The sequence below is a fragment of the Thunnus thynnus genome, chromosome 8, assembly GCF_963924715.1.
Source record: "Thunnus thynnus chromosome 8, fThuThy2.1, whole genome shotgun sequence".
In the NCBI taxonomy this organism is placed as follows: Eukaryota; Metazoa; Chordata; class Actinopteri; order Scombriformes; family Scombridae; genus Thunnus; species Thunnus thynnus.
In genome coordinates, this window is record NC_089524.1 from 10749930 (window position 1) to 10775534 (window position 25605).

General features: G+C 40.1%; 1 protein-coding gene across 4 annotated transcripts in view; it reads right to left on the bottom strand.

The window, feature by feature from the left end:
* Positions 1-25605, bottom strand: part of sgip1a (SH3GL interacting endocytic adaptor 1a) — an 82841-nt gene that overhangs the window by 5847 nt on the left and 51389 nt on the right. Inside the window, exons 6-23 of one of the 4 annotated variants that reach the window (XM_067596447.1) lie at positions 24181-24243; positions 23145-23208; positions 21911-22086; positions 17160-17171; positions 15608-15629; positions 15411-15495; positions 13723-13808; positions 11782-11862; positions 11075-11149; positions 10079-10876; positions 9036-9157; positions 8592-8745; positions 7262-7321; positions 4290-4349; positions 3099-3210; positions 1846-2001; positions 509-644; positions 189-391 (exon numbers count right to left, since the gene is read on the bottom strand). In XM_067596447.1, coding sequence (XP_067452548.1) covers positions 189-391; positions 509-644; positions 1846-2001; positions 3099-3210; positions 4290-4349; positions 7262-7321; positions 8592-8745; positions 9036-9157; positions 10079-10876; positions 11075-11149; positions 11782-11862; positions 13723-13808; positions 15411-15495; positions 15608-15629; positions 17160-17171; positions 21911-22086; positions 23145-23208; positions 24181-24243 — 2465 coding nt within the window. The remainder of the gene's footprint in view (positions 1-188; positions 392-508; positions 645-1845; positions 2002-3098; positions 3211-4289; positions 4350-7261; positions 7322-8591; positions 8746-9035; positions 9158-10078; positions 10877-11074; positions 11150-11781; positions 11863-13722; positions 13809-15410; positions 15496-15607; positions 15630-17159; positions 17172-21910; positions 22087-23144; positions 23209-24180; positions 24244-25605) is intronic. The other 3 variants (XM_067596449.1, XM_067596448.1, XM_067596450.1) reach the window with 3 other exon arrangements.

Consider the following 25605-nt stretch of genomic DNA (forward strand, 5'->3'; position numbering starts at 1 on the left):
AAACAATTTCACAGTGTGCAGTCAGGATAACCAAAGTTAAGTAAGACATCCCTCCCTGGAATTCTCTTTCTTTATACATCTTACCACCGTCTTTACCTTATCATCCTGTTTAATTGGTTGGCTATATATTACATAATATGCTCAGTGGTACTATCGGCTTTAACATCATAACAAAGTAAAGACTCTACCATGCAGCAGGAGGTAACACAGCCTGTAGTTTTGAAACCCCTCCATCGACAGGGACGAGGAACTGGACATTGTTAAGGGCCATCGGCGTTGTCATGGCCTCTCCGTTGTATTTGTAGTCTATCCTCAGGTCCGTGCTGGTGGGCTCACACCTCCAGCTCACAGCCAGATTCAGAGGAGTGGAGTGGAGACCCTGCACTGATACCTACACAAATACAAAAATGTAGACACAACATAAAACTGCTGTGCCAAAACCATTTTTAATGCCCTTTTTTTTTGTCTGCTCGTCTGGTGTGGTTGACTCCCTGAAGGCAGAGCTTACCTGATACTTTAACATGTCCACGTTGTAGTATGTCGCCTGTGGCTTCTGCTCTGCCACCTTCTTCAGATGAGATATCAGGTTTGGCATGTTCACCCAAAAGTCCTTGGCATCAGCCTTGGCTTGTGTGGTGGTGTCGCTAGTGGAGGAACAGGTAGAAAAGCACGATCAAAACACAGGCGTTTCACATGATCCTCTCTCATACAGTGTAAATACACCCAGCTTCTCAGTTTTAACATAATGTTTGACAAGAAAAATAAAAAAATTTGGCAGTAATGACTTTGGAAATTTGCAAAATTTAGTTTGTCAGAAATTTAATTTGAACAAAGAGCCACAAGAGGTCGTGCTTTGCACTAATTTTACAGCTATGTGGGGTTTTTATGACAAACATTTTTTTATTCTTGCTTTTATGAAATAGAAATTGCACTACTGTGAAGCAATAAGATTTTAGTTCCATAATGAGTGGGGGGTTTGGTTAACATATTAACATTAAAACGATTTTTTATGGGTCACAAGTAGGTGATGTATTAAGTATTTTACAACAGGAGCAAACGAGGACTCAGAAACAAAGCTGATCTCTGTTTAAGGTAGTTTGTCTGAATACTCAGATGTCCTCATGGTGACTCAATAGACAGCTGATCAGTGTCTGAAATGATCTCACTCAAGTTTACTCATCACTAGTCACCACTTAACAACCGAACTTGTCCATATGGGATCATGAATGTGCTATGAGCCAGTTCACAGATACTTTTACCAGTTTACACCCTTATTTCAAACACATACTGTATACACATCATTATTAATAATTATATTATAATTTATTTTCATGCTGTTTGTATATTTTAGATGTTTTTTAATAAAGCGCATTGAGTTTTCCCTGTGTGAAATATGTCACTATTACATATCATAAGGGTGGTAAGTAGGATATGTTGAGTGGAAACAAATCTTATTATAAGGATTAAATATATTATGAGTATTACGAATAATAGGAATAGGAAACAACAGTAGGGAACAAGATGGGAATCTTGGTGTGAATATATGATGCAAAATGTGTCATGCTCTTTAAGCTAATCTCTTACATGCTCTATAAGTAAAATTAATATAATTAATACAAATTATAATGCACAGTAAGTAAGAACATTTGATTAGGTTTTAATTAAGTTTAGTTAAATTACATACAACATATAAAACATTTAGGGGGACTTCTTAAGTTAGACAATAAAGCATTCAGACTTGAACTACTTCTTCACTGAGACACTGTCTCCAGTGAAAAAAGTTTTTATGCTTTATTATTCTTTATGAGAGTGAGGTGGTGAGTTCACAGTGAGCCTTGTCATTACCAGCAGAGGAGCTGGGGGTTAGGCAGCACATGCTCCAGTCGACTGTAGTTGGTTATGCTGAAGGTTAGCACGGCAGGGGACGGGTTATTGGCAAAGTGCCTCGTGATTCCCGCCGGGAATGACAAAACCATCTCACCTATGATCTTCACGACACACCTGAGAGAAAGAGGAAGAGGAGAAAAAAGGGGGACAGACAATACAAAACATACACGCTCAGATGTGTTCAAGTCATTTTCTTTGTGTTTCTTTTCTTAATAAACATTGCAATGGGACGGCTTTAAAGGTGCAGCGTGTAGAATTTAGCGGCATCTAGCGGAACGGACCTGGCAGATATATTATATTCATAAGTGTGTTTTAATTAATGCACCTGGAAATAAGAATCGTTGTGTTTTCATTACCTTACAATGAGCCCTTTATATCTACATAGGTAGCACGTCCTCGCCCGCCATATTGCAATGCCATGTTTCTACAGTAGCCTTGAACGGACAAACCAAACACTGGCTCTAGAAAGGGCCAGTGTAGCTTCACCTACATGCTTTTGGGGGGGTATTCAGCTTGTTGCAACCTGCAACCTAAATCCTACACACTGCACCTTTAAGCCCTAATTAGTTTCTCATACTATCATTTCTTCATAAAACATTTTTGTGCCTCTTGTGTTTGAATCACAATCTTTATGTATTTATTGCTTTGTAAATCATGATTCACAAAACAATATCAAAAAGCAGTGGCATAATTAATAACTGTTAATAACTATAAACAGCTTATTCCTCTTAGCTCTCCAACTGCTCAGTGACATTATATGTTTAATAATAAAGTATTAATTTATTTCTAAATATTCTTCACTCTCAACAACAACTGATCAAACTCCATCCATTGATGAAGGCCATGAACACTGTGAGAAAATCTAGAAAGTGAACCTTGAGTTATTTATTTGTCAAACTGCTATTTCTGAGGTCAAGAATGTCTTAATGAGTTCTGACACATTTATAAACAGTTTAAAACATGATTAATACATGTTTTATAACACACAGTAAGGTTTTCATTCAATTTATTATAATATACTGTTTGTAAATGCTAAATGAGCTGGGGATCAAAGCAAAGTTTTACTAATTCCAGCATTATCCTCCTCGTTCTGCAGTACAAACTAAAACACACTCTTTTCACATCAGTCACACAAAAGACATACATATAGTAATCCTAGTGAGGGAATCCTAATTATTATGTTGGAATGTGTGAAGCACATGTTGACCTACTTGCTGGGGTCGGCCCCTTTAAAGAAGGCGTTGACCGTCTCTGTGAACGCAGCGGCCACAGGAAGCGTGTCCTGAGCTCCCATGGTGAGAGGACTGGGTCCTCTGGAGCAGCCTGGAGGTAACACACACACATGCAGACACACATTAAACAGGACTGAGAGACACAAGACACACACTCAAGCAATGCATATAACTAACAGTCAGCTCAGCTGAATTTTTACCATTTACTATCCTTTTTTGGTTGATATAGCCACACTCTGTTTCTCTAAAAATCATCATTTAAATCTTTTTCAGTCAGTTTAAAATCAATCTATAGCAGCTTCAACCCAGCAGAAAAACACACACATCAGATAGATGTTCCAACTCCCAAACCTTGGCTCTACACTCTTCCTCAACAATAGTGTGTGGATGAAATGAGGAACAAAACATGGTGTGCAAACTAGTGTGATGAAATGAAATGAAATTACAACTATCTGAACTGAGAACAAACATTGGTGTTAGTAAGGTGGCATGAAAATGTGTGAAGATATCCAATTTCTCTCTGCTCTTTGACTGTGAAATTGCAGAATTAGTTCAAATATCTTTCCTAACTTTGTGTTAGATGTTGGAACTCATCCTCTAAGTAACAAGTATTTGTATATGTGGACACTTTTAATTGAATAAGCGAAAGTAGATGAGAAAAGAAAGACAGATGCAGACATAGAGAAAGTCTGAGAGAAATATGCATGCTTATTCCAAACATGCTATTAAAGTTGAATTATTCTGACAAGATCAAAGAAGATCAGACAGCCCAAAGATCAAACCAAAAACCAAATGACACAAAGGAGAAAGATGACGACGAAAAGATTAGTAAAGTACACGAAGAACGGTGATTCTTCAGGGAATGGAAGGCGGTCAGCGCAGACTAAATGAGAATGAACAATGTCAGGAAGAGAAAGTAGAGAAGGATATGACAAATGAGGCCACTGCATAGTTGTGACTGCATACAAGGGGGCTCAGCCAGGAGTTAGCATGGTTCGGGTTAGGGTGATGGAGAGACTGCAAAGGAGGAGGAAGAGGAGTGGAGTGGAAGGGAGGGAGGAAGGAAGGAAAGAAGGGGGCAGGGCAGGGTAGGGGCCAAGCTTTGCACAAATGGGCCTCAAAAGAGTGTGTGTGCACGCTACAGTTAACCCTGGTGCAGAGAAAACTTACCTTCAAAGGTTAAATAAAACTTCCCTCTGTCAAACCATACAAGGGATGGCTGGTCATTCTCTGTGCGGGGTTGAGGGGTGGGGTCGAAGGAGGAGGGAGGGAGGGAGGAAGGGAGGGAGGGAGGTGGGGATGGGGGGAGAAGGAGGAGGAAGAGGGATGAAAGGGAGGGAAGGAGTTGAGGAAAGTAGGTGAGGAGGGGTGAGAGGGGAAGGAGAGAAGGACAGTAGCGTGAGTCTCACATGGTAGGTCTATCACATGTCACAGTGAGGTGAAACGTGGAGGTGGAGGCCGGGGACCAAGAGGGACAGAGGGCCATGTCGAACTGAAACACCATCAGGACAGAACATGTGACAACATGGGTGTGACGGGATGTTTTTTTTTGTGGGTGCTTGCGTGCCTGAGGAAAGGCAGGACTCAGGTGGAGTGAGGGCCAGATGTGTGCAATCTGCAGGTGTGCAATACTGGAGAGGAGATGACTCGTCTGTATATTTGTATATATCTATAATCTGCGGAGGGACTGCCAGAAGAGACAGTTTGGTCACTTCCTGTTTCAGGGGCAGCAGCTTATGTTTGAAAATGGTATTTCTTTGTCCGCTGATGCTCTCATTGTGGCAATTTAGGCAGTGCCAGAGTGTCTAAAGCAAAAACTGGCCTCACTACATCTTACTCATCTACTTTAATGTAATTTAGGCTTTTGACTCAGTGTCTTGCTGAGCTCCCATTTTCCTCCAGGCCTTCACATTCAAAATTATGGAACAGATGGAGGCTGACTGTCATTTACAAAAGACACCCTGCAGGGGGCGACCAAGGCCCGGGACCAGAGAGCAGGAACATGGAGTGACAGTGGTGCTGCGTCCCAGTTTCAGTGGCTGGTTCCTCTGAAGGACACAGATCATGAAGGTGGATTCTTCAAAAAAGACCCGAGGGGCAGACTGAAGTTGTGCCACCTCTAAAAATGAGACAATCTAGTCTTACACAGACTAAAACTAACAGTGCTTTCAGACAGTTGTTGTTAAGTTTTGTTTTGGGCAGATAACAACAAATTGCAGCAAAGAAAAGCCAAAGATATGTTTGAAGTCATTTAGAAACAGAGTTTGTCCATCAGAGAGTAGCGTCAAGTTGTCAAGACATGTCCACTCGGTACATATGTTGGCTATAATTCTTTAAAATGACACAATTTAAGGGATCTGTATCAAAAATATTTGTTTTTACATTATTATGCAAAAATTGGCTGATATATCATTATCAGGTTATAACTCAGCCTAACAAAATGGACAACTGGAGCAGAGTGTACCAAGTGGGGCATCCTGCTGCCCTAGTGGTTGGGATGCATACCATGTGGCCACAATGCCCCTGGTCTCTCTCTGTCCATTTCCTGTCTGCTTCTCTAGTGTACCATACAAAAAAAAAAGCCCAACTGAAAAAAAACTTGACCAAATCATTTTAAACACTATATATCCATAAATTCTCCCTTTTTAGTAGGACTTTTTTTTTTTTTTTTTTTAAACAAAAACATTCCCATGCTGCTAACATGCATAAACAGCGGCATTGACAGCATGCCTGGTTTCCATTATTTACATCCTACAGTGTTTTTTGTCATTGTTACACCTCAACTTGTAGATTTATAGTCTAGGAATCGAGACTTCGGAGGATCCAGCCATTGAACTGGGACATAGCTCCAGTATGAGAAAAACAAACATGACCAAGGAATGTCAACTGTGTGCATGTTACTCATGTCACCATGTGACACTGGAAAAAAAAAGTAGGCTTGTTCCCGTCCATACTATTGTTATGATGAGGGGTCCCGTCAATGAAGCTGTGTTGTTGAGTGACTGAGTGGAATGTCGGGTGATGGATCGATGAGAGCAGCGTAGTGCTTCATGAAGAGAACAAAAGGGCAGGTGTTCAGATGGGGAGGGTGTGGTTTGGGGTTGTATTTTTGCATGACTGGAGAGTGTATGAGTGACAGGTGTGAAAGGTGGGCGTCAGGGGTCGAGCGAGGGAGTAGACGGAGGCTTTAAGGCCAGCGGAGATTGGTTGAACTTGAGGCTGTGTCGTGCTACTCCAGCGGTAGGGAGAGGATGGCATGAATACCAAACAGCTGCTGCCTGCCTAATTCGACCTAATTCTCATGCCAGACTTCAAACGCTTCTGTAAGTAGCAGCTCGGATCTGACAGTATGCATGTGAGTGTGTAGTGTGTGTGTTTGAGTGTTAGAGAGACAATGTGGATCTCCAGGGCTCACAGATAAGGAGCTCTTCAGACATGCTCATTGAACACAGCACACAAACACTCAAATACACTTTTGTTGCGCAGACTCAGAGTAAAGGTATCTGGGAGTGGCTGCACTGCACTCAATACACACACAATATGTGTCGCCGAGAGAAGAGACAGGAGGTTGCCATGGTGACACGGCGAGACAGCCACTGGTGCACAGTCATAAAACAGAGAGAAAAGTCTTGCAAGTGGGCAGATGGGCACAGGGGAAGACACTCAAACTTTTTGGGAAAAATAAACTGTAATGCAAAAGCTGCAGCTTTTTGTGTCACCACAGCCTTCATTTTTTCTTGCAGATTTGTCTGTAGGTAACAAGTGCGATACAAGAGAGTGAATGAGGTCTGCAGATACTGGGGAGAGAGAGAGAGAGACAGAGAGACAGATAGAGAGAGAGAGAGGCTATCATATCTATTAAATGCAGTGGAAATGTGTGGGAAAGTATGAGTTGGCAAGAGCAAAACAATGAAGATGTGGGGGGGAAAAGTGCCAAAAAGACAGTGTGTTTCACTGTCCCATAACCTATACTTTTTTTTTGACTGACATTCATTGAGAAAGCACAAAAACACTCAGAGATGGCCTTTACCCGTCTATGTCAAGTGCACTTTGGGTAAAAAGCATCAAACAAATTGAAAACCCACAAAGGAGCACTTCCCCCAACCCGTCCCCTCTCCTCTCTGAGGGGATTTCTACTATACCTGCAAACGAATCAAAGTGTCTCTCAAAGGTGGGCAGTTTGTCTACATAAGCATCGTCTTCTGACAAGCCAAAGGACAAATAAAGAGACAAACAAACGGCAAAAACAAAAAAAAAAACAGAAAGCAAATCAAACCAATGAAAAATATTTTGAAATAAAAAACAGAAAATTACTATCATGCAAACATATATGAAACAAATAATTAAACATTTTAAACAAACTGAGGAACGAATACACAGACATCAAAAAGCACTGGAATGGGGCATTTTTGATTTGGATTTTTTTTTCATGTCCTTTACGTTACTGTCAAGCTCATTGGCTTTTGGGGTTATCAAGAGGGCAACAGTGAATAAATAATGAATACATTTAAGGTTGCAATAGCGCAACACTTAAGTGAAACCTCCATATAGATTCAATCATTTTTAATGTTGCTTAATGTTGTAGAGCTGGAAATGAGCATAATAGGTCCTCTTTAAAAAAGAAACCTCCAACCAGGGACTATATTCTGTTTTTACGTAACTGTTGCTGCCTCCAGAGTAGTGTGTGAGTGTGTATTTTTTTTTTTAAATCTATTATGACTCAGCCCCATTTCACATTCTACTGAAGTCTGCTATTACCCACTCACAACTCTGCACTGCAGGGTCCTTCAATTCTGACTTCACTGATGTTAGATCATCTCGTATAAACTGATGTTGTGTCATTAATTCATTACAAGGTTTTGCCAGGAATGCTTGCGCTTTAAAATTAACGCCCTGCTTCGCTTTCTCACCTCCCACTCATAACCTCTGTGTGTGTTTGTGCATGAGTGTGAATATGAATTTGTCTGTGTGTGTCAATCTAAACCAGACACAATATTTACATACATTTTAATAAATCATTGTGTCCAAAAGAAGCTTCAGGAGTAATTATTTCTTATTTCAAATGACTAGAAATCACGACTGTAGTGACACATTTCATGAGATTTGACTCTTACTATTTTAACTAGCGAGATAAAAAAAACTGATATGCTTGAGTTTATAATGGTGTATGGTAATTAGATGCTACAATAATAGGAACAAAAAGTGACCCTGGCACTGTATCTTCCATATTCATTGAATGGTAAACCATCATTGCCAGAAAATGGAAATAAATTTAAAAAAATTAATGAATAAATACATAACTGCATGACTCAATCCACACAGACACTCTCAGCATAGGAAGGACAGGGCCAGTGCATAAAATCAGTAATATGCTTTTAATATTAGACATGTTCTGCAATCATCCCTGAACAGTTAAATTCAACTGACAGACAACAGGCTGCAAAGCTCAGGGATGGGTGATGGTGCACACACCTGACACAGACACGGAGAGCTCTTTACTGACGGTGGGGGTGGTGGCGGCACTCAGGGAGTTAGTGGAGGAGATGGAGGAGGTGCTCTCAGCCCGCGCCAATGGGGCGATGGGAGGAGGGCTGGCCGAGTGGACTGGCGGGCTAAATGGACGATTCTGAAAAGGTAAAAAGATGGTAAGTAAGAAAACGGATAAGAATGAAAGGAATTAAATACAATTGACATGTTTTTGTGCCTTACGCCATTGCTGACTATGTTTTTTGGTCAATGCGATTAAATCGTCAAAACTCGTTTAATCAGGTTGAGGTGTTCCTGTGAGGACCTTTGTTATGCCAGGAAAACTTTTCTCAAACTTAATTTCACACTGAGCCAGCTGCACAAGCTCAGAAATACCAAAAAACAACAATCGCAGTTAGGAGTGAAAATGTAATAAACCGCAAGACTTACTCCATCTCCTACAGTGGGTTTTCCTGGAGGAAGTTTGGGCCGTGAAGGGGGGCGGGGTGGAGGTGGTGGTGGTGTGGGGTTGGCTGACGAAGGAGTGGCAGGTCGCACTGGAGAGGAGGATCCTACAGAGGAGAGCAGAAAGACACAGGGAGTCCATGATAATTATAGAAACACTTTCTCTTTTCAGCATGTTTTGGGGCAAAAAGTACAGTGTCCATAAAGAATATAAGCATTAACAGTTTCACTTTAACAGAATTACATTTGGATTTAATAAAAAAAAAATCCAGACTATGTTTCCACATACGAATATTGTTTCACTTCAGTCCTTGTAATTGGTTTTTCACTTCAATGGACTATTGTCACTTTCCACCGGGAACACCTCCATAAGGGATAAAGAACACATGAACTCCTTTTTCAGCTACCTTCGGGTATCTGTCACCACTGAAAATTGGGATTTCCTAATGCTGAAACCAGACAAAATTATTTCTAAAAAGTGTTGGCTTATTCCAGTCTGTTTTTCATTATTAGTCACATATTTTATTTTGTGAACTACTGGCCTACATTTGATCCATGTTCTCACTTGTATTGAGACTATTTCTTCATAGCTATATACTGTATTTTGTGTTTGGGTCACTGACTCTTTAACTGCATCCAATGAAACCAACACAACCTTTTAATCTCCAGGATTAAAAATACAGAATCTTCACCGCTGGTGCAATCAGCTGAAAGGTGCAGTGTTGGCAAAACAATTCCCTGTCATCTTCAGTCTAAACAACCTCTTCTAACCGTATTTATATGGATTCTACTGATATTACTAGTAACTTGACTGATACAATGATGAGGAAATTGTCTTTGTGTTTTCATTAATCCATTTGTGTCAAAAGCTTCCTGCTCAGAGTGATCCGTCACTGTCTTCTGAGCATGCTGTTATTAGCTAGAAGAGACACAGTAATTTTTTAGGGCAAAGAAAATAATGTATACCAATCTGAACTCTGATTAACTTCAACCATCCCAGTTACAGTGAGTAATTACAGTCTACTCACCACTATTTGTACCACTTGCCCCAGATGTTGGACCCGGTGACAACACCACTGCCCGGTATGTGGGGGGAGGAGGTGGGGGAGGTGTAGTCCGGCTCCCCTGGCTAGCATCTTTGGGCGAAGAGACAGTTTCACCTTCATCCTCTTTGGGTTGGGAGGCATCTGTATTCTTGGGCTTCTCTTCTTGAGACAGGACAAGGGGTGGCGGGACGGAGCACGTTGCGGGTTCTTCAGCAGGAGGAGTCACCGAGGGAGGTGTGCTTGCTTTGGGAGTGGGAGCTGTTGGGACGCTGGCGGGTGAGTCAAGAGGAGGAGGAGGAGAAGAAGTGGGAGGAGATGCAAGCTCCTTTGGTGCAGGGGGTGGTGAGGTGGCGACAGGATTTTGTTCCTCAGGTGTGGGAGGACCTGAGGGGACACAAGGTGGAGCACACTCCTCTGAGGGAGGTGGGGAAGTTGGTAGAGGGGGAACAGGGGCTTCTTTCAGAGGAGGGGAGATAGGGGGAGGTGGTGCTGGGTCTTCTGGAGGAGGTGGTGATGTAGGCAAAGGTGGGGCAGGAGATTCAGGTGGAGGCGGGGAGGCTGGTAACGGAGGTGCTGGTTCCTCTGGAGGAGGTGGGGAGGTGGGGAGTGGAGGTGCAGGGTCCTTTGGTAGAGGCGGCTGGTCAGAGGATTCTTCAGTGAAGCACACCCACGTGTCACTTGCATCCTCTTCAGCAGGGGGAGCCTGCTCGGGTCCAAAAATGTTGTCCAAGTTGGCTATCGAGGACTTCCTGGTTGAATCGTCTGCTTCTGGTGACACTTCTGAAACAAAGACAAGCACAGACCAATCAAAGGCTGTGTTTGCAGAAGTGCTCAGTAGACAAGCAGACAGATAGACCGATGGAGAAAGTTATACGCTGGAGATCAAAACACTGCTGATATCAAATGTAAAAGTTTGTTTCATCCTGAGGTGACGGTGTGATATAACCAAAGGCAGAGATAAGTAAGAAGACTTCATACCAGCATCATCTGCAGAGGGAGGGCCAGTCGTCAGGGGGGACGTTGGGACATTCTTGGGTGGAAGTGGAGGTGGAGCTGTAATAAAATCAGTGGAACAATGAATAGTCCTATTAGTCTTAACAGGTAATGCCTAATCAGCATCAGTGAGTGTTTATTAGGTAGCATTTGTATGAAGTGAATGTTAATTTATGTCACTTGTGACAAGTCTGGGCTGCATTCAGTGCTGGCTTAAATCAAAACAGGTATTATTTCATAGATGAGCTTGAAAGTTTCGAGCCATACATGACAGGTATTATCCCCACCTGCCAAACACATGCATAACAACTTAAGGAGAAGGGATCATCCCACAAACCATTAGCCATGCAACACAGTACATTCAGTCACCACCATGTCAAATGCAAGGAGGAGGCAGCAAGGGAAGGGGGGTGGTATAGTACAGAAGCCAAGTGTTGAACCCCTCCCGTATACAGTACATACAACAAACAAACATACAGTCATTTGGTTGTGAAATGGCTTATGAAATGAAACATGTTACAGCTGGCTGTTCAGAAAGAGAAGGAAAGTGTTATTGTTTGATTGGGTTAGTTTGCAGGTCTGTTTGTTAGTCAGATGATGAGGGATTTCATGAGGTGAGCTGATGGGTCTGTGCAGTCATTCCAGGGAGGAGAGGAAGTGCGGCACAATTAGCAGGGAATTTTAAAACTTACTTCCTGTGGGGAAGGATCTCGTCAAAGAGGATTCAGGCTCTGACAGAGGAGTCCCCCACACATCGGACTCAGACAGAACCACTAGGTTCAGGAAGGGACAGAACAGGCCATGTCAGGGGTATTACCACCAAAACACTTAAGGGTTTCTGACTCTTAGGAGCGTAAAAAAGCAATAAGTGTAATAGGGGAAACAACAAAGATCAGCAGGTCAATAAAATCTTTAATTAGAGAGAACAGATTTCCGGCCTCAGCAGCAGACTGCAGTCAGGATGCGTCATAAGACTAGAACATAAATATCCTTTTCTTGCAAACTGAATTTCAATGCTGTAATAGTGGACTGCAGGGTTCAGTACATACTATTTTCTAGAGAAAAATAAACTATTTGGGTCACAGAGGTGACATCCAAACTCCTGTACAACAGTTGCTGCTCTATAAATCTGCACCAGGTCTGTGCTGTAAAAAAGAATCTCAATGATCTCCTCTGGGTGACTGTTTGATGTTTTAAAAAATCTTCCATAGTATAATTTAATTAATTCAATGTGGTATTGTTTCATTATTACCTTAACATCATTAACCTGGCTAAATACAAATTAGCTTAACACTAGCTAACCACCTGTCTCAACAGCAAAGCAGATGATGCCGTATCCACTTCAAAAGGGTTAGGCAATTTGTTAACCTGGATTTTGATACACCATTTACATTGGGCTAGCTATCCTCTGTTATTTTTTTGTTTATATACTGCATGTTAGCAAATCAGTGAGTACAAGGGGTTTATGGAAATATTGGATGTACAGGATATTTGCATCAATGGGATTTTATACCTTGATTCTTCAGGTATTCAATTTAGTCAAAATTTGTATCCATAAAAATGTTCTCAACTAAATTTATTGGGAATGATGTAAACTCAGTAACCATTTTATCATGTACACCTAGCACACAACAGCCCCGCAATAAATCATTCTTTTTGAGGATTATAATGTTCAGTTTTTATTGAAACTGTTTTATGGATGTGTTGATTCAATTTTGAAGTCATTTTTGAGGCTGCAGTTATGGTGCTGTTGAACTGTTTTGTATTATACTGAGAGATGTTTCTAACCTCACTGATAACCCTAAATGTGGTCAACAAAATACTAGACGCTAGAGACACCTCTAAGCACTGTCTGTCTAAAGCAACAACATTATCACCTTCATGAAAGTAGGATTTTTTGCAGGGCTGTTTTGTTAGATTGCATTTGTTTTAGCTAGGTGGACCTAAGTATCATAAACTTTATTATTCAGGAATTCACACATGCTGTTTATATCTGGTGAAGATAGGACTATAATGAGAAAGTTCAACATTAACCTATTGCCAGTGTCATGCACAGAGCTGATTTATTTGCCTGAAGTAATGTATAAAAAGGAATCTGTGCTGTGTTAGCTATGCCTGACATGGCAGTTGCGTAACATCTAAGAGCTCTCCCACAGCCTGCTCCACTGCATCCTACAGGATTGGATGAGAGTGGGTGACAGCAAAATCTGCATATTAACTAGCTGCACTATGCACATGAACGTGACCTCAGAGTGCCAATTTCAACTTTGACCTTAGCAAAGACAGATGGACTGAGTCCACAACTGCACAGTTGCCAGAGGGAAGAGCTATGATGTTGGAAAATAGGTGAGGGGGAGGGAAAGAAAGAGAGACAGAAAGAGAGAGAGAGAGAGAGAGGAACAGAGAGAGGATATCTGCTATGACAGCCAAGCAAGGCTTAGCTGGCAGCCTTAGAGAGACAATAAGTGTGTGTTCTGAAAGCCTATTTCATACATTGCTAACACAAAAAACATTGCTAGTGACAACTGTCAACAAAAACATACTCTAAGAACCAGCACACAGATAAAGACATCCACAGACACATATAAAAGAAACAGAAGACAAAGCGACAAAGATGCAGGAGGTGCAGTTACCTTCGGTTTTCTGTTCTCCAAAGGCTGTTTCCAAAGGAGGCCCAAATAAGGCTGTGGTGTCCTCAGAGACTGGTGTTTCTTGACTGCTGCAATAGATGAAGAACAATATAAGAGAAGTAGTTTTACAGTAAGTAAGTAAGAAATGTTACACAGTACATATCATCTCACTGCAACTTGTATCATCTGATTAGGATTTTATTTACATTATAGCATGTCTTCAATCTTTATCACAATTACACCAAATCTTTATATAATGTATGTAAATTATGAAGATTCAGCTGTGCTCAAAATAGCATGGACTCTGAAGGTAATGCTGCATGTATACAGTGATGTAAAGACTGCACAGGAACAACTAATGCAGACATTTAACTAAATACAACATCAGGGGACTGACAGTATAGGTTGTTTGACTGTTAACTGATCTTACAATAAGATTTTTACAATTACATTTCAAAAATCACCCTAATTTATTATTTGTTTGCCTTATTTAGCCACTGATCTTTTGACAGGTAACATGTGGCATGAAAGAGAGGGATGACATGCACCAAAGATTCCCGGGGACTAAAACTGGAGATGTTACAGTTACAAGTATGCAAGAATTGATTTCAGTTTTCTTGCGAGTATCCACACCTTACTGGTGTGCATCTGTATCATGGCTGTTGAACCAACTGCACTAGACAGACAGTAAACATAGACACATGCAGACACAAGAAACAAGCATTCAAACAAACCACAAAAAGCCAGATCTTGAGGAATAAATATGAAAACAACTATAAACTGTACACACTGTATTTTAAGCATTCATACCGGAAGAACGTGATTAAGTTCCCACGGCATGTAGAGCATCACAGGGTTGTTGGGCAGATAAACAATGACAGCTCTGCAGATTCACTGAATGTACTAAGCCAGCAAAATAAACAATTTTTGTCTCAGACTGTCCTCTAACTTGTATCTAAATTATAGTTAGCTTTAAATGTAGGGATAAATCTTTATAAAGTCAACAATTACAAGGACATTGTTTATCTATTATGTTAAAAACACAAGGTTACAGTATGTACTTATCTCAAAAACATTGCTTTTGGTAATAAGTATTAGAATTTGACCTGAAGCCTGAAGTTTTAAAAAGGCTTGACCTGCAGTCAAGCCTTTTTAAAATGTATTGATGTTGAAACCATGCACAGATAACCCAAAAGTGACTCCACATCCCAGTTTGGGTCCCAGCTCAATAAAACCAAGCTTGAAAGCGTCAGCAGATGTTAGAAAACACTGAGTTCATACGAAGTTAACAGAGACAAACAAGAGCTACAACTGGATGCAGGTGACATCTGAGTAAGAAAATGAAAACCATAAAAGTGGGAAGTGATGCAATTTATGCAGATTTTAACCGACTGACAGGTGGATCAAGCTGTTGGGTTTACTGGAATGATAATCTCCCAGTTCATTTGACCATAAAAGAATATATCATGGTGACATTTAAAAGTCAAAATGTCAAAATAGGAAAATTTAAGCTTCAAAAATGAAAAGTATCATCCAGCTTCTGATTGCAACTGTGCTACACCTGACATCCATAAATCATTACCACTTCCCTTCAGCAGAAGGAATGAGCATAAACTAGCTACTTACAGCACCTTAACATTAAGTGGCAGTAGCTTGTCCTCAGCCTTGTTGGGGAACAGTGAAGTACATACCTGGGGGGTTGTGGTGCTGGAGCTGGTGTGGGGGCCACAGTGGGTACAGTAGGGACGACACGTCTCGGTCTGGCAATCTCTTCACCTGGAACCACAAATTATATTTGTTTACTGCGTGCCACTCTTACATCACTTTCTCCTAGTTCACTGTAATTAAAAGTGAGTCTGGCAAAAGGTGCAACAAGATTAATACTTACTGGAGGTGTTCCTTTTCAAACCCTGTAACACGAAAAAAGAAATGACAGTAAAATGTAAAAACCCAAACACAGAAAACCTCAGAATGTCAAAAGCAAAGGCTTCAAGTGTAAAAGATAATTAGTCACCAACGTGTAAGAAAATGCACAAAGAACAACAATTAATCGTATTTTTCTGTCAGGCTACTAAAATGTACATCCCACATTGCCCCATCAATTTACATCACTGACAAATGTAAAATGTCAATGCTCTCAAACAGAAATGCTGTGTGGTTTAAACACAACAATTATGTAAAATGTAAAGTAGTGAAGGTCAGAAGACTAACTTCAGCCTCAGGCTGACTTAATCTGATGAGACCAGTAGAACTTCCTGATCAGGAAGTTACTACACAGGAGGAGGGATCCCTAAAACAGACACACTTCCGAACCTGAAAGATTATACTGAAACTGAAAATACCACTTCCATGCTATAGCTAAATATTGCAGAAAAGGCGTTAACTACACCTTGTGATATTCATACTATTTGCAAATCCTGGAGGTAAAATCACAAATCCTGATGTGGATGACCAGTGGTCACTTTGATGGCACTTTAACTGGCATCATAATTTGAAGACTTATTCCAAATTGAATGAATTCACTGAACATTCATTTAACTATGGCACAGAGAGTGGTAACATAAGAATCACCTCGACAGCTTTATCAGATGGTAACAGCAAAAAATGTGCTTAGCAATACAGTTTAGATTGAGAGCATGATGTTTTTCCATTAAATAACTCCAAAATCTAATAACAATAACACTGTTAGTATTGCATAAGCCAGAAAATGGCAACTTTAACTTGAACTGCTGCTGCAGTGAGCTAACTGTGCTGTGAACTGTGGTTTGGGGGTCAAAGCAGGAAATACTGCAACACTTTAAGAGCAAGTCACCCTTGTTACCGTACTAGAGAAGGTGTAAGACTGATAAAGTTAAAGTGTAAGAGTGTTAAAAGAGAAATTAATTTTGTTGTTAGAGAGGCATAGCACAACAACATTGCTTCTCTAGCTGTATCTTAAACACCAGTGTGTTTGTGATTGCATGTATGAATTCACCATGAGCAGGACACAAGAGGCCAAGACAGGCAGAGTGGGCAGATAAGGACAGAGAAGGAAAGGAAGGGAGGAGACAGGAACAGACGAGAAGATACGATGGGGGAGTGACTGAAGTAAGACATCAAAGGGTCCAGCTGTCAAAAGTGCAAATTTTCTCCCTCTTCAGAGAGGAAACATGAAGCCAATTAAGATGAAAAACAAGTTCACAAGCTCACTAGTGATCTTGAGAATCTTGAGGAATTTTTTAATTTTTTTAATTTGTACAGTTCTTTATTTACACGTTTAAATATTTGTGTCAAAACAAATTAGCAAATATGTTTGACCCATCGATTCAGCCACTGAACCCATCTAAGTACTTTCTCTTTTATTCAACTGACCCGGAGGACAAGGTGAGTAGAAAAAGGAAGACAAGAATCCATGTGATATTTAGCCTGACCCCGGGGACACAGAAGCGAAGGAAACTTACCGGGCTACGTCTCTGTGACCAGCAAAAAGGAAGAGAGAAGAGATACCTGGTCAGAGAGTGACAAATCAGTAAAGCAGACATCATACATCCTATCTACTATCAGAAGATGACAGCAGGAGGAGGAAGAAATTTGGCCTGGCTGGTCAGATTTGGAGATGATGTTGATAACATAAATAGAGAGAGGACGTCCTTGTGCTCATTTGTTTTCGTTTTTTTTGAGAAATATTTTGTGCCGTTTAAGGAATTTTGAGAGTAAATGCAAATCCCTCAATAAGTCCTATATAATTACGCAAGAATCGGAGCTAATTCACACTGATCTGCGTGTCCTGTTTTGCTTGTGTGCTTACATCTCCATCTTCTGTTGCTAAGGAGAATTCAGTAGCAATTCAGCACCTCCAGATAAATGAGGATATTTGCCTGAATCATCTGTGAATCTGCTGTGACTGGATATATCCTGCAAAGCTGCTTCAGTCACTTAACCTCATTTTCATCTTCCACTGTTCATCACCATCTCTTTTCTTTTTCTTTTTTTTTTTTTGTCTTAAAAACGGTATTAATTTTGCCATCTAATCCTTTGAGTTTCCTGCCATTTTCCCTTGTGTTGTATCCCACCTGCCCCCTTTGGTCTCTTTAATTTCTGCTGAAATCTCTCCACCTGCCTACGTCACGTCCTCCTCGCATCAACCCTCTCTCCCTCTCCATCCCTCACTCTTGTGCTTGTTCCAGTTGTGCAGTGAGCCATGAGTGATTAAAGTGATGCAACAGGGGGGTGGGACATGCCGGAAAGGATTCATTTCATTGGATACATTGGTGCAGGAAAAAAGCCCAACACATTCTGTCATGGCCACTCACTGTCACCCCTCTGTATGTAAACAGGAAATAAAAAGGGAAGCGTTTAGACTCAAACTGTGACTTTTTAGCTTTTGTCAGTGACAATCATTGATCTTAGTTCTGTACAAACATGCTAATGTTTTCTGCTATATTTATTATAGACCATGAAACCGTTGTATATATATTTGATATATCCATTTAATATATTTGAAATCTGAAAATGTAAATAAAGTAGAACAATATTTTTTTTGTTTCATTTTGAAATTAAATATTGCAACATTGGTCATCGCTGGTTTTTGGTGCGAGGGTGATACATCATTTTGCAGTTGTGGCAGTTTGAGGTCCACAGTGGGCTGTGAAGTGATTGACTTTGCCTGAGGGGACTTGACTAGACTGTGGCTGGCTACATTGATGGCAGATATTATGAAATAAGAAGAATCTATCGTAAAAGTAAGATGTTTATCTTCCATATGAAGGATTTCTAGTCATAATGGTGGTGGACAATATAGGAATAAAATATGACGTAAGACGTCTTTTTTTTTAGTTCTTACATTTTACTCCATCCCTGACCTTTTCCTCGATTCCTCTACTCCTTGTAGACCTTGTTATTTGGACTGAGGAACTTGAAGCTCAAGACTCCAGAACCAATTAAAATCAGATTTAAGACGTCTTAGTCAGCGGAAATAACTTAAAAGAAAGCGCTCATGTACTCCAAGTACCTTGGAAAACAAATCTGTGCGTGCCATAAAAATGCTGAACAGTCACACACATGCACATGATTCTGCCTACATATAACATCACAAAAAGAAACACGCACACCAAAATGGGAATCACGTGATATCAGCCCATTTGCCCAATAAATGCTGGGCCAATAAAAAAATCCTAGTTATTACCCACTGGCTTGATATCTTGCGTCATATCTACACAGCCTATTTCCAGTAACACTGAGCAGATTTTATGCACAAATGCGTGTTTAAGAAAATTCAGCATAGCAAAGGAATTCACAAGTTCACAATCAAAAAACATCAAATATATATTAACACAACAGCATGCAAAGCAAAGGCTTACCGGACTCCTCTACAAAAGTTTGCATCATTAAAGGCAGCAAAAGAACAAGAGATAAAAAAGCAGAGTTTCGAGTAGTTAGAAGATTGGAGAGGAAACTATACTAACATTGGGGATGCAAAGCAAAGCGTTCGTGTACAATGTAGGCAGTCATCAGCATCAACTACATCAGTAATACATACAGATAAAGCTGCTGTAGTACTATGCTACTTCACTGCATTCAGCCAATCATTCATCCTTCCACCAACACATTACCCACTACTCCTCCTCACATGATGAAGACACTGCATCCTGGCTGAGGTTTTAAGAGAAATCTGTCAACCTCTATCATCATGTCCCTCTCACAAGCTTGTGTACATATGAATAATTCATGCAAAACACGCCAAATTAAGTTCATTCATGCCAACCTCAGTATCTAGATGTGTATAATACTTGGTATTTATTTCAGGTCTCTCACAGCTGGGTTAAGAGCTTGTCAATTTTATGTCATACTTAAAGGCAAAAAAAAAAAAAAGAGACTCTCAGTTATTAGTCTTAGTGACCTCAACGATATTCAAGTGGCTGTGGGCTGTTGTCAAGTAAGAGTTTTGTTTTTGAAAACAGGAGAAAGTCATAAATGTTTTAGTTTGCGGAAAAAGTTTTACTGGATCAGTTCAGGGAAAAGGAATAACTAGAAAGAAGTGAAAAGAAGTAAAGTGTTTGCTTTCGGAGGCCTGTTAACATTTGGCCCCTCTTCCTCTTTTCATCAGACCATTTTATTGTCAGTCCATAGCCAAGGTTACCTCGAGTTGCCAGGGACAGGGAGTGACTGTGTGACTCATGTAATTTCTGTGTGAGGGGAAAGCTGGAGTTGTTGTATTTTGTCCAGACAAACGTGATGCGAATTTGAATCGGTGGAGGTGAGGATGGCCATGTCGTAATCACCTCAGACCAGTAATTCTAGTGTCATGATCTTGCATAACATTCAGGTGAATTGACTGCATTATAGGAATTCCTCAGATGCTAGTGAAAACTTATTTCAGATCACTGGTCCTGATCTAACAATAAATAAAATCCCCCATACATCCAGATCACAACTAAAAAAAACACAATACATGACTCTACGCTGCCATTTTGGCCAAGCCTATTTTGTAAAAGAGATAACATCTCAAAGACTTCCTGGTTTGTTTAACAGGGACAATGTATAAAGCAATAAACACTGCTGTAAATATGCATGAGTTAGCCAAAAGGCCAAAAAAAAACAACCAAAAACAGCTATTGATATAACCCCGAAACTGAATCAGTTACACACAATACACTAATACTCTGTCATACACTAAATCAGAAATATATATAGCTGATTTATTGATTAGTCCATCAACAGAAAATCAATCAGCAACCATTTTGATTATCAACAGAGCAACCATAACGAAACAAATGATGACAAAACAACCAATGTCTCCCTATATCTTTACACACGTGCATATAAGCATTAACAGCATGAAAAGACCTTCACACCTGATCAGGTTAACAGAGTCAGTGGGTAAACACACTGAGGCTGGACTGAATTATTAAGGCCCGAAGCTCATATTTCCACAAACAATCCCAATGTACAGCAGACTGACACACAGGTTTCATTGTGCCCACTTTCCTACCTGAATTATTCAAGTTGGACACCCAGGCTACCTGTCCTCACTGGACAATGTAGAAATGATGGGTGGGAACTGGAAAGTCAGGGGAAGCCAAAGCCTGCTTTGAGTCCCCGCTGCTAATTACAGGCTGTTTAAAGGGGATGTGTGCTTGAGTTTGGACTCATCAGCTGAACTGCATTACTTCAAATAAGAGCTTCACAACGTGCTATTTAGCAGCGGAACGTCGTCAGATGGTTTCTGTTGTGGTTGGACATCTGCGTCGTGTTAAATGACACCGAACTAATCGAGTCGCTGAAAACACTCAAGCACACACGCATCACATATTATCCATATGGAATTCAAACCATCATATAATCACCTGACGTTACTTATAATGAGGTCAAGGATTGTGATTGTAAAGGATAGGAGTCAAATCAGAAACATTGATCAATGTTGAATAGTGGCTTGTTAAAACAAATGAGTTCTGTTATTATGTACAAACTCAAGAAAATCAAATCAGTAATCCAATCAAGATATCTCGTCAATAGTTAAAAGAAAACAATGGGATAACATAGAATATACTGTACAGTGTGGAGACAGATACACACAACATTATACACTGTATCTCAAAGGTAAAACAGTATATGAGACACTCAGACAATGTGAGCAACACATGCACGACCAGATCTGTGCACAAGTATCTCTCTACTTTTACATTTTAAAAAGGCAGTTAAAGTTGCCCTGTGGAGCTTTTGTGCAAATAAACAAGACTTGTTATTCACCAAAATGTATACATAGTGTGTGCCCTGAGGTCTAAAAGAGTAGAATGCATTTCCTTCCTCTTAAAACATTTGCAAAGCCAATTTTAAAGTATTTTAAATCTTGCATTGTTTACATCCATGTTTACTAGCTTGCAACCTTCTTTTTCTCTGCCATTGCCGGCTAATTGCTGTGTTTCTTGGTACATTAAAGCCACCTGTAGGTCACTGGAATAGTGTGAAACCATAAGCTGGACTGTATCGCGTCACCTGTTGGCACGTGTGTCCTTGTGCGTGTGTACAGGACAAAATTAAGTCTATAGCACTACTAGAGGTCACAATCTCCACAAGGTACCTTTAAAGAGGATGAAGACGAGAAGCAGGAGTGATTCGCACATGCACTTTATAAGCATCTAACCACTAATACACCGCCCTCCATTAAAAATCCAGCAGTAAGAGGGCAGTGAAAGCTGTCAAAGCTACTCACCAGAGGAGACGGGGACAGAGCTATGTTGCCAATGGAGGCTTTGAGCTCATCAAACGAGGGAACCGCCACCACACGATCAGCCGGCAGCGGCTTGATCTTGATTTTAAATTTTTTCCTGTGGTCCTCCTCTTCTTCCGACTCATCAGAGGAGAAGAAGTGGGGCTTCTTTTCGCAAGGTGGGAGCACAGTGTCAAGGAAAACAACATTCAATTCCTTAAACAGTCAATATTGTTTGACCAATACAATTGATATTATAAAAGGGACCTATATGATTGTTGTCAGGTCTGCCAGGTCTCTGTCAGATTTGTACCCTTGGTGAAATTTGCGTTAAAACCTTGGTGACTTTCTTTAAATCTCTACTTAAAACTAATTTCTATTAAACTTGTGTTTCTGCAGTAGAAGATGAATCATCATATTTCTACCCTCATTTACCCTTGTATGTTTTTAATTAACATGGTCCATTGTTGTGGTTCAAGCTATTTAATTTTGCAATGTTCCAATTATTGTCTCACTGCTTTAGAAACAAAAATAAAATCCAGACATAAGACTAAACACTATTATGTATGAATTCTGGTGAAAGACTGGTACAAATAGAGACCTTGGAAGTATTACTGGTGAATTGTCACAGAGAAGAAAACAGAGCATCACCTCTGCTTAATACAAGCTGACAACAAATCAGTGTATTGATTAGAGTGATATTTCCAACATTCACATAGAGGTTATTGGACCATTCTCACAACTCAATGCAACTTCCTGTTAACGTCTGCTGCGTCGATGACCCATTCTTCCGCGACACCGATTTGTGCTGTGCCTTATTAACTTCATTTATATCTTTGTTAATTGGATGTTGGTACACAGCTGAGATGCTTTATCATCGTTGTATCGTCAAGTGGTCTTTTTTGTGTAGATTTCTCTCTAAAACACCAGGAAGCATTTTCGCCACATAAAAAGTGCTTTATGTAGAGCTTGATGCAACTGCGTTAAAATGTGCTTTTTCATTTCATTATATAGATTTGTTTTGGCTAATTTGGCAGCCACAGCAGAATTTGAGAAGGGTGGAGGCCCGTCCCCTGTGACTGATTGTTACCTCACAAACTGATCTCCTTTCAATATGCACAAATATAACAAATCCTTCGCTAACATCATGAAAGCAAAGCAATTTTACTAAGCCAACTTAACTTTGCAGATAATAATTAATTCTATCAAATGACAAATCAAGCAGTGTTAAGGATATCTCCCTCTTCTGACTCCTCATCAGGTCTGATGCTGTAGCCCTCATCATCCACCTCAGGACAGTTCTGAAACACACAGAGTGAGTCAATGTAGATCTCTTTAAATGTTTGTATGATGTTATAAGCAACACTTTGTGATGTTAATTGGATGATGATCTACTGCTGACAGTGAACCAGCAGTTGGTAAAGAGTAGCGTAGGTTCATAAAGCTCCAGCTAAAGTTCCCACTGACATACAGTATTCAGATAAAGAACACTCTAGTCATAACAAATTCTTCCTGCTTAATGAGACGTCACCAAAAGCATATTGACAAAGTCATAATCTAGATCTAAAATGTAAGCAATGCAATGTCACAGATGATAATAGTTTAACCCACAGCCTGTCCTCACAAGAAAAACGAAAGTATAGGTCTAAAATTCAGGCTGGCAAAAACGACCTATAGTTACTGAAACATTTTTTTTTAAAAACCATAACGTTGTGGTGTTTACTGTTGCATTGACGACAATGGTTGCATAACTTTAAGGAAGTATAAACCATGTTTCAAGTGATAATTCTAACCCAGACCATGATCTTTCCCCAACCCTAACCAAGTGGTTTTTGTGCCTAAACCTAATCAGACCTTAACCACAGGATTATCACACTATAAAACATCATTATTTTTTAACCGTGATTTGTAACAATTTTGGAAAGCGGCATATATGTGGTCTGGTCCCCATCTGTCCTGTAGAGGGCGCTGAAAACACTCTTATATGTTGTTTTGGAAGTCAGTGGAAATAGACCTTCTCTGTCATTTCAGTATGAGAATGTGTTGAAACCCATCGAGTAGATTTACTATGTAAAGTCTCTTTAAATATGCTATATGTGCAACCTTGTCAGTGACACACTGATTTTACTATAATATAGATCAATACTATACTGGAGGCTCAGTCCATGCAAATAGAAACAAAGCAACAAGATTAGCTGTTGTTGAATATGCTGAATGACCAGATCAAAGCTGTTTTAAAAAATAAAAAATTGTAAATCAGGGTTTTTACTTACATATCTGTCCCAGTCAATATCTCCATAGAAGCCATTGGGGGTCCCATTGGTCTTCTTCTGAGACTGAGAAGAGAAAAATGGTTCAATAACAACCCCACCAGACGCTGAAGATACAGTAGTACATACATTCTGCATGTGTACGTGCACTCTGGATGCCATATCATGTCAAATTACCCTACATTCCCCTAATTTACTCTAACAGGCACTGCTTTGGTTGGCAGCTCCTAATGTGGTCAAATTAAATACCATTTTAGAAACATTTAGCTTGTTTTCTGCAAACATAAATTAAACTCCACATGGTTACTAATGGTCTATAATGATGATTATTTTTATGCTGCAAATATTCCAAACAGTGCTGTAAAATATTTCAAGCTTTAGTTCTCTTCAAACTACCCCAGGGGAATATACTGTTTATTGTTTTTTCCAAAACCTTCTCAGAGAGCATGCTAATGAAAAGATAGTGGACAGCTAACCAGTCTAAGCTCTACATACTACGCTATTCTAGAGATAAGTCTACTTCAAGGACTAGAGCTAAGTTCAGTACCGATTCAACCTCTTGGGGTTCCTGGCAAGTGAAAAGAACACAGAAAATAAAGTGTGATGATTATTTAACTCATTGTTGTTGAAATTCACTGAAGTGGCTTATATACAGCACAGTATCAGTCAAAAGTTTGGACACACTTTCTCAAGGGAATAGGAAAGTGTTCCCAAACTTTTGGTACTGTTGGAAATTCTGGTATTTTTCAACCTACACCCTATTTTTCCATCATTTTAGGTCTAAGTGACTAATGGGGAGAAAAACTTTTGTAATTGGTCCAGTACTGCCCGCGAAAACGGACTGCAAAGTTCTTGTTTTTGCCACTGACAGGCTCAGATTGTTATTATGAGTGTCTGACAACAGAAGTAAACATGGGAACTAGCCACCTGTAAGTGCATAGGGATCTATACCCTGGACAGCTTGCTGGCTTACCGCACCACCTACATATTCATCTGCACGGTTTGTTTACATGTATGAGGCTGATTTTCACCACAGTTAGACTGTAAGGAAACCAAAAAAAACAAGTGTAATGATGGATTATCCCTTTGACTATTATGAGGATGATTGTGAGTCATTTTACTGTGACTGGCTAACTATTTATTTGAGCCAGAGTACACAGAGAGGAGCTAAAACAACCGAAAGAGGAAAAACAAGGGATGGAGGCAGAAAGGCAACAGGCCTGTCAGGAAAGACGACGTGCAGTAACGGTTACCTCGGACAAACTGCTAGTGTTCCTGTAGCCACTGCTCTCTTGACGAGCGAAGAAGAAAACTTTTCCTGCAGAGTGGTACCTGTTGTTGCCAGACTCGGAAAATCTCGATGTATCCACGGATGAGAGTATAATCCCAGCTGTCTAACTAATACAAATGGATTTACAGTGTTTATCA